At 45.2% G+C, this 14590-nt stretch overlaps 1 protein-coding gene and 1 pseudogene across 1 annotated transcript; both read right to left on the bottom strand.

Moving 5' to 3' along the window:
- Positions 1-2446: 2446 nt before the first annotated feature.
- On the bottom strand, positions 2447-5211 carry LOC125547670 (annotated as a pseudogene).
- A 2067-nt stretch (positions 5212-7278) lies between these two features.
- Positions 7279-10225, bottom strand: LOC125542399 (beta-1,2-xylosyltransferease XAX1-like). The gene is made up of 3 exons (XM_048705427.1): positions 9857-10225; positions 9489-9749; positions 7279-9176 (listed from the first exon to the last, which is right to left on the bottom strand). The coding sequence occupies exons 1-3, from the start codon at positions 10074-10076 to the stop codon at positions 7957-7959; spliced, it is 1701 nt and encodes a 566-aa protein (XP_048561384.1). The 5' UTR covers positions 10077-10225; the 3' UTR covers positions 7279-7956.
- Positions 10226-14590: the final 4365 nt, after the last annotated feature.

Here is a 14590-nt window from a genome sequence, read left to right as displayed (position 1 = left end):
GGAAGCTGGAGAGACGAGAGCCCATCCGTATTCCGAGATGATAATTAGGCAATGGTACCGAGGAGGAAACTGGTTCGCTTTCACATGGAGAGAAAACCAGGTTGAGGTCCTCCTTGTTGACTGTGCCCTTGACCGCCCATTGCTAGCATACATGTACTCCGAGGGCGTGCAATCAGGTACTTTTTTTAGGAAACTTTTAATCTACCCAAATGATAAATGCCACATGATGTGGCAGGAAGCACGAAACACTCCGGCATGACGTTTTTTTACAACTAAAGTTCCATTCGAAAAAAAAAAAACAAACCAAAAAAAAAAAACCTGAAACTTGTCATCCAAAAAGAAAGTTACCAACTAAAAGTTCCTACGTTCGCATAAATAGGTTCGATCAGATAGTGCTCTTGCCATCAAAAACATTTAAAATTGTCATATGTTCATGCCACACATGTGGCACTTATCAAGGTCCTTAATCTATTCATCAAACATCAAGGTATTATAAAGAACACCAAAAATAACAAAAAATATGTTTAGGTCCGTAGACCATCTAACGAGGACTACAAGCACTAGAGCAAGTCAAACGTGTGCCACCATCATCACCCCTCCCTCACTAGAACATAACAAACCTTATTGTAGTTAGGGGTGGAAACGGATCATATGCGGATCAGATAGTGCTCTTGCCACTTTCGTTTTCATATTTTCAAAACGAATACAAATGTTATCAGATACGGATGTGGCTCGGATGTTATTCGAATACAGATACATATCGGATGTTATTTTCAAATACAGATACATATTGGATGTTTTCCTGATTCGAAACGGATACAAATAATAGCGGCATATTGCTTAAGTAAATTAGTCGATAGCTATGTGACATGAAATAATCAACTTGTGACATATAATAAGCCAATGATAAATAGGTTTAAGAATAAATATTATAGGAATGAATAATAATTTCTAAGTTTAATCATACAAAGAGTAACATTTGACCACTTACTTAGCTTTTGTGTTGGATAATTGCGATATTGGGGCTAGAATTTTCAAAGTTACCTGCCATAATCTTATTCGGATACGGATAGATCCACTTCCATATCCATATTTGTGTCAAAATTTCATACCATTTTTTATTTGTTAAATAATTTCGGATACAGATAATTCCATTTCCATTTTGATTCGGATGCGGATGTTTCGGATACGAATGGGCATTTTTTCGAATATGAATATCAAATATTTTGGATTATCCGCTACCACTTTCCACCCCTAATTATAGTAGACAATCAACAAATCGTTGTGCTAAGGCCCCATGTTCCACTGATGATGAGAAGCGCAGATCGGAAGGGTCCAACACGTAAACACACGAACAAAGATGAACGAATATCGTATCCATTCAGATACACTGAAGTAAAATACCGAACGAATCCCGCAAGATCCGCTAGAGACACACCTCCACGCGCCCTTCGATGATGCGAGATGCACCGCCGGGACGGGAGCTAGGCGGGGAGAACCTTATTCCACCCTTCAAGGAGTTGCCGCCGCCTCGCCTTTCTGTGTAGGATACAAACCCTAAGCAAACTAGAGAAACACCTAAAAAGGAAGTATGAGTCCTACAGCCAGCAAGAGTCGAGACCCACCGCGCCTCCATGGCCCTATGGCCAAAGGAGAGGAGGCAGATCGGCTGGAGGCAGGAAAACCCTAAACGCGCTTACAATTTTCATCTTTAAACGCTAAGGAACAAAAAATATGACCTTGTATCCAAGTAACAAAATTTGAAAATAAGCAAGTAAAATATTTCTTATGAACATTGTAACATATTTTACTTGTTTCAAAGTTTAAAAGGTACTCCCTCCAATCCAAAATAAGTGTTGCGGTTTTGAACTAAGGTTAGTTCAACCTTAGTTCAAAACTGCGACACTTAATACGGATCCGAGGTTAAGGATGAAACAGTGACCCACTATTATGCTTTACCTTGCAATATACGTATGTATAGCTTGGTCTTTGCATGTAAAAATGCACTAAACTTTTAAATTTATGTTCACATGAGCAGTTTGGCCAATGACAGAAACTTCAAAGCATCATACCGAAAATGGCTTCCGCCCCGCTTTATAAATAAAGCCATGACCATTACAGATGAAGGATACAAACTCACCAATAGCTACAACAAGAACCAAAAACAGGGACTAAGCTAAGCCAAACTAAGCACAAAACTAAGGAAGCTAGCTAGTTCCTGGCAATAAGCCGAAGTCTTCTCGGACCGCCTCAACATGCCTTGCCAATCAGGCCACCACTCAAAGGCACAAAACACACAACAAGCCAGGTGAACAAGAAACCCTCCGTTTGACGGAGGAAGGGCCAATAAACGACGCCTCCAAGGAGGGGATCGGCGTCGCAGACGTCGTCGCCGCCGCCTTCAGAGCATCATACAACAGAGGTTTCATCATTCAGCAAAACAAAATGCTCATTTAGAAATCCACATGCATTTTCAACATGATTTCACAATTTCCACAACGTCAAACATCTGGTCCAGCAACTCCCGAACCAGAAAAACGTTACTTCTTGTTTCAAAAAGAAAAAACGTTACTTCTCTCCCTACAAACTCACGTATTGAAGCATGAACTGACGTACTACAACAGAATGCACTTCATCAGAACTACTACGATGCTAGAAGAGTCTGAGGTCATAAAGCCTCTTAACAACATATATATGTATGTCCTGAAACCCAAACAGTGAAAGCCGCGGAGAACGAGAAGTCCGCACTGAACCTTGCGCCTTCATGCACCGTGTACTGGCTTCAGACATATGGGCAGACGCAGCTTTTCTTTAGGATCTTCAATGGACATTGTACTGTAAGCAAGACACCCTTTCCATCATCATCAGCTACGTCGTCCGTGGGCAGGATTATGTACCTCTTTGGTAACCCACCAGAGAGTGACGAGCTTGCTACCTTGTAAATTGAACTCTGATAATACTCGGTCATTGAGCAATGGTAGGACATTTGACATTTGAACTTGGAGTCTGTAGCTTTAGGTCGGACACCGTCAGGTTGGACGCAGACGAGGGAGATGCCATGCCCAAATGGCTCCACCACAACATTGAGTAACAAAATCCTGCTTGTCTTTGGTACAGAGAACGTGCAAGCCTGGGTGTACGTGGAACTCAAGCTCCCTGGAGTATCTGATGGTCGTATGCGGCCGCTTGTGCACGGAGGCGAAATGGTCAAGAAGGGCGGCCGTTGGCCCCGCAAAGCCACAGTTCAACTCCGGGCAGAAGCATGGAGCGTTTGGGCATTCCTTCTCGTGTCCTTCTTTCTGGTAGTAGGTGAGCTTCTCTGAGCATCCATATTTCGCATTGGAGCAAAGAACCATGACTGATTCCATGAGACGTTCCATCCCTAAACAGCGCTTGAAGGTAGTTTCAGCAGAGCATAGGTGACAATTGTTGTGCATGAGCTTGGGACGGCAAGACGAGCATATGAAATGCCCCACAGAACACTGTGGAACAAACAGGAAGGATTAACCAGGTCCTCGTGTTAGAATAACTTTTAACAGGAATAGAAGTTGAAGTACTGCACAGCAACATGACAAGTTACTACCACACAAAAATTATGTGAACACAATGCTATTAGAGAGGCACTATATCATCCACCCCTGATCCATACCCTAGCTAGGGAACAACTGTCGACTAGAAAACGGTGCACATTGTTGCTGACAGTTTCAGTCTCGATCAAACTACCGGTGTCCTAAGTCTGTACACACACAAAAAAAAAGCGACCATAGGCCATAGCTACTCCCTTCCATGCTGTCACAAGAAACTGTTTCTTAGCAAGTAAGCATTATATCCAACTACAGATAATCAATTTTCCTTTCAAATTTTATCTGAGATTCAGGCTCTACCAGAGACAGGTAAAAATATATGCACATGGGAGTACCTGATATATGGGAGGCCTGAGAGGATGAAAGCAGACGGGGCAGTCGAGGGCATCCATCCTCTTGCCGCTGCTCTCCCCCTCTCCCCGGGCTTCTACTCGTCTCTTGCTCGAGGTACCACTACCACCATCCATCGCGAAAACATAAAATAGAACACCTGCACCCAGGCCCTCCCTATCTAGCCATCCATTCTGCGCATCGCGATTCATGCAATACATTTCTCTTTTTTGTTTCTCTCGCATAAAACATGTTTTGAAGTTCAAACCTTTGCAGCGTAGCCGAGTTTTCTATATAGAATCTAGGATAAATCTTTCAGATTTTTTTGTCAAATATAAATATACAAATTATGATTTTCTAGATTAAAAATTTATATTTTGTATATTTATGTTTGACAAAAAATTCTGAAAGATTTATCCTAAATTCTAGATAGAAAGCTTTGCCACGATGCAAAGGTTTGAACTTCAAGACATGTTCTATGTGAGAGAAACAAAAAAGAGAAAATTTCATATACAAAGTTAGTTGTGTTGCACAGATCTTAAAGCAATATTGTACAGGCAGGATAGCAGGGCCCGGGTGCAGATGTTCTAAAAATCCACACTCCCATCCATCGCCACCAAAACTCAAGTTACCGGTACTACCTTGCTTGATATTCCAATTGCATGCGCAACAGAGCTCCACGCCTATCGATCAATCACAGCGTCACCAATCCATTCCCCTGTTTCACGGCGCATACTGATAATAAGAGTCACTGACTGAAGTGACAATGGCTTCATGTGTTCCTCCTAAACAACAATACAGAGAGCGTGCAATTCACACACAGGGTGAAATCTGTTCAGTGCGTCTACCAGTTTTCTTGATCAATTCAGCAGAGAGCAGAGGACGATGCATATAGCAAGCAGTAAAAGGGGAGAGATTTATTTCTTCCCGTGGGATGGAATTGAAATGTAGCGGTACCTGAGATGCTTGTCGTCGTCCGACCCGACCCGAGGTTTACCCGCTACTGGAACTAGTCGCCATGGCCGGCCTCGGGGTCGTGGTCTCCTGGTGGCGGCGCCATCGGCGGTGAGGTGGGCGCCCCGCCGGCGACACTCTCTCCGGAGGGGAAGAAGGGATGGGGAAGGCCGCTGCTCCCTCGCCGACTGGGCGCTAGCGCGCTCTGATCTGAGCCCGAGGAGAGCAGGGGAGAGAGGCGAGAGATGGAGTGGGAGGAGGAGGCGACGGCGACGGCGAGACGACGGCGGCGGAAGAGTGGGGCGACGGACTGACGGAGGTGCGGTGTCAGAGGAATGGTGGGCTGGGCCAGCGGGCTTTACACAACCTTTGCTTCATTTTCATGGGTATGGGCTGGGTCAGGACCGCTCAAAATCTCAAAAAAAAAAAAAACGAACCACTAAAAACAATTTACGACCATGAAGAACCCATAAAAAAATACCTACCACCATTGAGAGGTTAGTCGGCCTAGCAAGAAACCCTAGCCGTCGTCACACCAATCATCCATGCTGGCCTGCCCCAACCCTTTGATCGTCACCTCGGTGCCCGTCCGTCGCATGGTGATATCCTCTTGGTTATGTTTTGGTGTCACAGCAAGATCGTGATTAGAAGTCACCTAGTTTCAATTTCGTCTCTATGGAGGTCAGTGTGGCGTTTGGGAGTTTCTGTCCCCCACCGTTTTCGCGGACAATGAATTGGTTACTTGTATTGTCCATGGGTGTTGTTTCACGGGCATCGCCGGGGACAATATCATCCTCTTCAAGAGCCTCTTCTTTGAAACTGAAGGCTCAGATATGTCAACTACAGATGGACAAATAGGTAAAATGTTAAGTTCTTTGGAAATGCAACTATAGTTCTTTTTTTGGTGTTGAATGACTTTTATATATCCCCCCCCCCCCCCTCTCTAAACTGCCTATTACCCACTTCTATGTGTTACCGGAGGTCCCATTGTTGGGGGTTTCAGGCCTACTTCAGTTGATTTCCGGGTGAGTCTAATGCTCATGGACTCATTCGAAATTCATCTGGAGCTTCGACAACTCAGGTCATTTGGATCCTTTGTTGAGTTCTTAGAGCTCTTGGACTCATTCAGAGGCTGCAGAGATCTTTGAAGTATAACAAGGGCAAACACACTAAATTTTCAGGATCTTTTTTGGGTGGAAGGGGAGGATTCTCTCTCGGATTATTTTTGTGTATCGAATATCTTAGTTATAGCAATTAATTACCGCATTTGCGTCCTTTGCATACCCCCCTCTTTATAATATGATTTTTGTGACTCAAGCATAAGAATAAAATGTATAATTTAAACATGCATTCTTTTCAACTTTTTTTTTGCTTGGGAGGGAGGGTCTCTGACCACCTTTGCTTCATTTTCATGGGCACTAATTATGTATAAATAAACTCATGAATAAGGTTAGTCCCTCATCACTTATCTTTTTTTTTGCGAAATCCTAATCACTTATCATTAACACCAAGGCACACAAAGAGGTGTTGATGTCCTTTTCCGAGCCTTTGCGAGGAATGCCATCGGTTTGATATGGCGATACTAGGGCGAAGATCGGAGTGGCGCCCCCCAAAACGACGACAAGTACGGTTGTGGTTACGGTAGGCATGTGATCTTATTTGTCTATGGGTTTAGTCAGTCCATTGTTTGGTTGTATCGAATGTTCTCTTGATATAATACATCCGACTTATCTCAAAATAATGAAACACAAACAATCACCAAAAACAGTTGAACATTTATCCGAACACTTCTCCCTGAGCATACAAAGTGCAACCACCAAAGACATCTTATTCTTAAACATAAACTACCTCTAAAAGAACATGTCACTACAGAACTTATAAGGATCATCACACAACCCTTATGTGCATCCTAGTTTCAGTGGTTTTCTGAAGGTACTTTCTGCGAAAACACATCACGGAGAAAAGGAAACTTCTGAAAAGAACATTTTGCATGGTGTCAAGTCTATATTATCATGATTGTGCATTTGCAAACATTTATAACTGCGAGTGCAATTTGTACCTAACAAGAAAGATAACCAGCAGAAAAAACTAACAGTGATGTAATGCAAATAGATAAGATTTCAAATGCGGAAATAAGAAATTGCAACACAGCTGAGGCACAACTGCAGATTCACAAAAGTGCCATTTCATCAAATTTAGTATTAGTAGATACTGACAGTTATATACCAATTTTCTTCTAAAAAATAGCACATGGTTTTGATGGTTGTACGTACTAACAAAGAAAAAGCAAGCGCTATTAGATATGAAATCTGGAAATCTTTTCAGTTCTAGAGTATTTTTGTAGTGACAGGAAATATTGTGGCCACTTTTCTCATCCCTTTTAATAGCATGTAATGTAACAGAACATATCTGCATAGAAACCATATATATAACAAGCCATTAAGCCTTTTGGGAAGAAGACCTTGTTCATACAGCCACAAAGTTGAACAACAACAGATAAGGTAAAGCCTCACATGAAAATAAACATAGAGGACTAACAGAAGGCATAGCTGTCCAGCCTACCAGCAAACCATCATCATTCTCGCCACACTCGCAATTGGTTCCAGTGTGCAGATTTCACCAATTCCACTGGTTCATTCCTTCCACTGTCCAAATTTCAGCCAAACTTCTCGACCTTCGACACAACAGTGATTCCCAAAATTGACTACGCGCATCCCAAACATGATGCTCTTACTCTTTCATAGAGACAAGGACATTAGCAACACAGTAGTGGCTTTTTCCCGGGTGTTGGAGAAAGCATACATGATCCTTCCATTTACAGTAGCAAGGACAATTGCACAACAAGACGATCCACTAGTGCAGGTTCCTTGAATCCTCAACATGACAGAAACAACCGTCTACTTTGAAGCCTCCACTTTTGATCAGATTCAAATCATCACCCTTTCCAGCAGCAGCAGTAGTAGCAACTAGTCCTAGAATCACACCGTAGTTTGGGCTGCATTTATCCTTGTTGTGTTTGCTTGTTGTACAGTGCTTGGTGGCTGTGATGTGAGTTTACCTGGGCTGGCTGGGGAGACGATGCTGCTAGCTACTCCTGTAGCTCGTCCATGGCCTGGAGCAAGAAGGGCTGGAACCTGGTGATGTTCACCTTGACGTCCTGCTTCATGATGGTGTCGGCGAGCGCCTGCCACCCCTGTTTGTGGAGGGCCTTGGGGTCCTTGAACACCACGTGATCCCTCGGGTACTTGTCCTTGAGGCTCGTCTCCTCCTCGTCGACGTAGTACTCCACGTACCGGAGCTGCATGTCCCGCGCCGGCTGCCCGTAGAAGTTGGTCGCCATCCAGTCCATGTTCCCCCACGGCACGATCTGCAGCACCACCCCGTTGGTCGGCAGGAAGATCTGGTTGGTCAGCCCGGCGCCGTGCACGGCCAGGAGCACGTCGGCGGAGTTCACCAGGGCCGCGAACGCCGGCACGTCGTCGCCGGCCTCGGCCACGGTCACGTTGAACCCGAGCTCCGACGCAGCGGCGGCCACCTCGTCCTGGTTCAGCAGCTTGCGCGTGCCGGCGCGCGAGATGATCAGCATCCGGGGCTGCATTCCGGGCTCCGCCCCGAGCACCGCCGGCTGGTCGCGGCGGAGCCCGTAGGCGGCTCGGAGGAAGCGCGTGTAGTCCACCATGGTGTAGTTGCGCGGGTTGCGGGTCGGGTGAGGGGCGATGATGAGGTCGCGGTCGCGGTACAGGCCGAGGTACCCGCGGGAGAAGCAGTGCACGTCGGCGTCGGCGTCGAAGTTGATCACGTCGTAGTTGGAGAGCTTGCGCAGCAGCGGCGTGTACTTCTGCACCCACCACGGCTTGTAGTTGGTGATCAGCAGCTGCACCTCGCCTTTCAGGTGCGCCGTGGTGAGGAACAACGGGATCAGCGCGTCCGTGTTGTCGTGGAAGAAGTTGTCCGTGTACCCGGCGACGGAGAACACCACCGCGGGGACGCGATGCTGCTTCGTGCACTGTGGCGCGGCCTCAGGGGAGGCGACAGACTTGACAGTCACCTCCACCACGGCAGGCAGGAGGAAGTCGTCGTTTCGGGCGTACGGCCGGAGCCGCTTCTCGCCCTTCTCGTCGAAGCCGCCACCGCCGGACGGGTTGATGAGGTACATGGTCTTCTGGCTGGGGCTGACACGGATGTCGCCGGACAGCTCGCAGACCGCCGGCCGCGCGTAGGGGAACCCCTCGTCCACGCCATTTTCGTCGCAGCTCATCGGACCGGCGGTGACATTGCTGCTGCTGCTGCTCTTCCTTTCTCTCTGAGCTGAAATCGCAATCAAAAGTCGCATTAGAACGCAGCAGATCTAGCAAGCACATTTCTTTCTCTACAGAGAGATGTGGCACATCTTCTTTTTCTATACAAAGGTCTAGCACATTTCTATTTCTAACAACTACTAATCCGGGGAAAATAATTAACTGAAGTGGGCAACCAAATTTTGCCCAGATTGCAGAGTACAGAGCATTGAATCTCTGAAAGAGGTTGCCTGCCTACCTGGGATTGATAATTTTGCTCTGCTTTCCTTCTAGTATTAATTAAGGTGCCAAGAAAAAAGAGCTCAAGAAGAGATCCCCTTACATGGCATTGGTGCCGAGGTGTCGGCCGGCGCCGGCGCCTTCTCGGCGTGCTCCTTCCTGGAGACCGCGTCGGGCACCCCGGGCTCTCGAGAGCCGGCCGTTCCCGGGGCCTTCTCCGTCAGATCGACGCGATCCACGGCGCTGCCGTTCCTGCCGCCAGTAAATGCGGGTTCTTCGGGCGCACGCGGAGGGGCGGCCACCGCCCCCGGCGCCGACGCGGAGGAGGACGGCGGGGCGTTCTGGAGCAGGGCCGAGGTGGTGGCTGGCGGCGGAATCAGCAGCAGCAAAGCAGTAATTGTTAGATCGAATCGAATGTGGTACCGCACAATAGAGCTGAGTAATTGGTGGATCGGGACGGAGGGCACGCACCGAAGACGGGGGAGTAGACGGCGTAGAGCTTGGCGAGGGAGACGTAGGTGAGGAGCGCGAGGCAGCAGCCGGCGAGCAGGCCGGCGCCGAGCTTCCTGGGCTCGATCTTGGCGCCGGAGGCGAAGAAGGCCCGGATGAGCCGCGGCGGCGCCGGCCTCCGCTCCCCCGGGCCCGCGCCCGGCAGCTTGGACGGCCGCGCGTACGCGGTCGTCGACGCCATCGTCAGGCAGGCAGGCAAGCAAGGATCTGTCGGCAGTGGCACTCGAAGGAGGAGAGAGCGAGAGAGGCTGGCTGGATGTACTCCGTGGAGAGAGAGAGGTAGAAGAAGAGGTGGTAGGTTGGTGGAAGTGGAAGTGGGGTTGGCGGGGAGCGCGTGGGGGATGGGAAGGGATTACGGGGAAAGCTCCGGTGACCGACCGTGCGGGTGGGGCGCCGCGCTGTGGTGATGTGGCGGTGGCCTTTTCCCACTGACATGACACGCGCTCGCGCTGCCGGCGTTTGACTCACGTGGCCCGCAGCACCGACAGGAATTCTGCCGTGCCCCAAGGAAAACGCCGAGCGGGCCGGTGCGGTGCGCCGCCGTGCTGCCGCCGCGTCACGACGAGCAGAGCAGAGCGCGTCCGTTGCCGACGGAGGTGTGGTAGAGCCCTCGATAGGGACTCACGCAAAATGTTATACCGACATCCTATTATCCTCTTCTCAATGCACATTTAATTGAGAGAAAAGTCTGAAATAAACCTTGAATTCGTACTCTCATTCTTAAATCAAACCTTGAACTCAAAATCCCAGGAATTGACATATGTACTTTCTAGTCCCAGTCAATCCCGGTTGATTTCTGCCAAAGGGCAACCCCGACTGGGATCACACACATGTCTAACTGACCACAATTTCTTCCAACAGTGATTCCAGGGCCGGCCCTGGAATCATGGTGGCCCTAGGGCGAATGAGGTATTAGAGGGCAACGTAAATAATCTCACCAGTATATATTGCATATCACGAAAATCATTATAAAGGTATAAAAAATCAAAAATATAATTTTATTAGCAAATAAAACCTTAGTACACCATGTATATGTGATCACATGATGCAAATGCTAATTATGAGATACATATAGTTAACAATAAATAACTATAGAATAAATATAACGTGTGTGTGTGGGGGGGTGGGGGGGATGCCCCTTGTGTACCCCATAACGGTTTTGAATATATGGTCTGCAAATCACATTTTGTATAATTATTAGAGGCAAATCGAATTCCGACGCATATTATTCATTGTTGTGTAAGCAGAATTAGAGGCATACCTTAGCGCCGCCGGCCGCCAACAACGTTATATGATGGAGCACCATGCTGTGGCAGATGGAATGATTAATCGAAGCTAGTACACCATACAATCCCGGACACAATATATTGAGCACCATGCTTTAATCTTGTACTGTAATTTCAGCAGTAATGATAACGAAATTACATTGAACATATAAACAATGCCGATGCGAGATGAATCTGGCTTTCATATTGTACTACCTACTGAGTATGCCTGCATAACAATGATAACGAAATTACAAAGAACGTCGAAATTACATCTTGTACTACCTGCATATCTGCTGCATCTGCACCGCGAGATGAATCTGGCTCGAACGTTTTACCTCGCTGGCGATTTTTCACAGCCCTGTCAAACATCTAGCCGCTCGTTGCTTCCAACGTTGCCATTTGGTGCTATAGCCGATGACAGGTGGGGTTCTTTTCCTGGCAGGCCCAGTATTGCAGCGTGTGTGTCGCGTGGGTTGTGGTAAAAACAGATGACTGCAGGTATTGAAAACAAAGGATTGAAAGAATCTACATGAATAGCAGATGACTGCAACTGTGAAGCGAAGGAACAAGAAAACAAAGGAAATCTTACGAGCGAGGCGTTCGGAGGAGTACCAGTGTGCCAAAGGAAACGTTGATCTAATCTAGTACTCCCATCGCCCCAAAATAAGTTACTTAACTTTATACTAACTTTGTATAAAATTAGTAAAAATTTGAGTCACTTATTTTGGGACGGAGGGAGTAGCAAATAGTACTTTTAAGATTTTTTTTATTTCTTTCTCTTTCTCAGCCCATGCACTTGTTAAATTTTTTAATCTCCCTTCTTGGCTCTTCCTTTGAATCACCTCGGGCTTCAGCAAAAAATTGGCTTTGGATGGATGTTTGGATTCCTGTGAAATCTGTAGGAATAGAGAAACTTTCCTGAGTTTTACTATTCACAATTCCCTTGCTTCGAACACATCAAAGGTGAAAATTCCGGTAAAAATCTTTCCTTCAAAGTTTTCTTTGAAATTCCTGTGAACCGAATAGGCCATAAGACTAGTATTTGTTTTCACTTCTCTATTTCTCCTTCATATTTATTACTTCCAGTATCAAAAAACGTTTTACATTATGGGATGGAGGAAGTATATATTTTTTAGAAGCATGTGTAGAGGATGACTCCTGCAAGAGAGCCCACCCTCCATATAGGCAAAAATGACACGTAAACAGCTATAAGTCTTCTGTTATACTTGCTGTTAGGGCAGCCACAATGTGATTGAGGCCAAATATGCCACGTTATCATGGACGGTAGTGAACTAGTGATGCCAATTTTGATAGATGTCCGCAACAGTGCCATCGCTAAATTCGTTGCTAGGTGGATCCAAGCTGACACAAGATAGAATAAAAAGACTTTTCTTTTCTGGACACGGTGTTTTGGCTTCTAGGTGCATATGCACTCATTGTCTAAGTACATATTTTGAAAAGTTTGAGTGAAAAACGACGTTTTTTATGACTTGTGTAAAAAAGATAAAGAAATGCAAAATGAATAGTTGTAATGAAGCATCAGAAATTGTCTGTTTTTTTACAAAAGCCACAAAAAACCTCGTTTTTCATCAAAAACTTTGTGCACACACATAGAATGTTCGGATATACACGCGGTATTTTTGTTCGGAATTTTTTAATTTTCAAAATGTGTATTTAGACAATGAGTGCATATGCACTCATTGCCACGTTATCATGGACGGTAGTGAACTAGTGATGCCAATTTTGATAGATGTCCGCAACAGTGCCATCGCTAAATTCGTTGCTAGGTGGATCCAAGCTGACACAAGATAGAATAAAAAGACTTTTCTTTTCTGGACACGGTGTTTTGGCTTCTAGGTGCATATGCACTCATTGTCTAAATACATATTTTGAAAAGTTTGAGTGAAAAACGACGTTTTTTATGACTTGTGTAAAAAAGATAAAAAAATGCAAAATGAATAGTTGTAATGAAGCATCAGAAATTGTCTTTTTTTTTACAAAAGCCACAAAAAACCTCGTTTATCATCAAAAACTTTGTGCACACACATAGAATGTTCGGATATACACGCGGTATTTTTGTTCGGAATTTTTTAATTTTCAAAATGTGTATTTAGACAATGGGTGCATATGCACTTAGGAGCCATTCCCAATTTCCGTTTCTTTCTCAAATATATCCAGGTCTCTTTCCTCACCCATCAATGAACCTCGCATTATTTATTTCATCGAGATAATTTGGCATCAGAGCAGCTACATGCTCTGGTTCCCTTGAAATTAGCTTTTGGCACTTGGCTCACAATGTGTTAGAAGTAGTTCCATAGCCTAAAAGCAAATTTGGCACGAGTATTTGGCATACATTGCGGATGCCCTTATAGGACATGCGAGCATAATTGGGGAGGTGGCGCACACCTCGCTCCGTGGGCCGCAAGCCATGTCGGTTTCATTTTTGTATTTAATTTTTTAAAATAAAAATAATTAAAACAAAACCATAAGTAATAAAAAAATTGTGTATATTTTTGAAGTAAATGTGAAACGTACTATACTAATAGAAATATTATCCTAAAAAAAGTCTCAAAAACTACACTGCAAAATAAAATGATCTGTTAGAAGAAATATTTATTTCAATTAAAAATGCTCTCAAATTTATAAAAACACTATAACCTTCTAAAATTTCACGAAGTATGAACAATGTTTACCATGTTTTTATAAAAAAATTATGAATTATAAAAATGTTCATAAATTTAAAGAAACGTTCAATAATATAAAATGTACGTAATTTTCATACAAATATGATTAATTCTTCTAGAAAATTCTCATGAGTTGCATAATTTTGTGTGGTGCTAACTTGTTATGTTGCTGTGTAGTGCGTCAACTTTAACTTCTCATGGAATCAGTCATGGTTCTTTGCTCCAATACCAAATATGGATGCACCCAGAAGCTCACTTAGGGCATCTCCAGCCGTTGGCCCCCCCAGGACGCATAAAAATCGCCCCCTGGGGGCGAGCCGGCGATACACTCGGCGCTGGGGGCAGTTTTGCGCCCAGTCGTCGCCCCCAGGCGCCGAAATTGGCCCACTTTGCAGCCCAATTTCAGCGAATAAACGGCTCATATGGGCGAGAATAGGCCCATATTCGGCGTGGTTTCGCCGTGTCTCGGCGTTCAATTATCAACACAATTATTTCTTATCATATATTTTATCACAGAAAAATCAAATACTTCAACAAAATACTACAACAACAAATAGTTCAATACAAATTATATAGTTCAACAAATAAAAACTCATATTTCATCACGCGGCGTCCCCCTTGAGCCTCCATAGGTGCTCAATCAGATCTTTCTGCAGTTGATGATGCACCTATGGGTCTCGGATCTCCTGACGCATACTGAGATAGGCAGTCCAAGTTGCCGGTAGCTGGTGATCAACTTCGGC

This window comes from Triticum urartu, chromosome 3 (assembly GCF_003073215.2).
Source record: "Triticum urartu cultivar G1812 chromosome 3, Tu2.1, whole genome shotgun sequence".
In the NCBI taxonomy this organism is placed as follows: domain Eukaryota; kingdom Viridiplantae; phylum Streptophyta; class Magnoliopsida; order Poales; family Poaceae; genus Triticum; species Triticum urartu.
The sequence above is the reverse complement of the archived record's forward strand: the minus strand, read 5'-3'. Positions and strand labels throughout refer to the sequence as shown.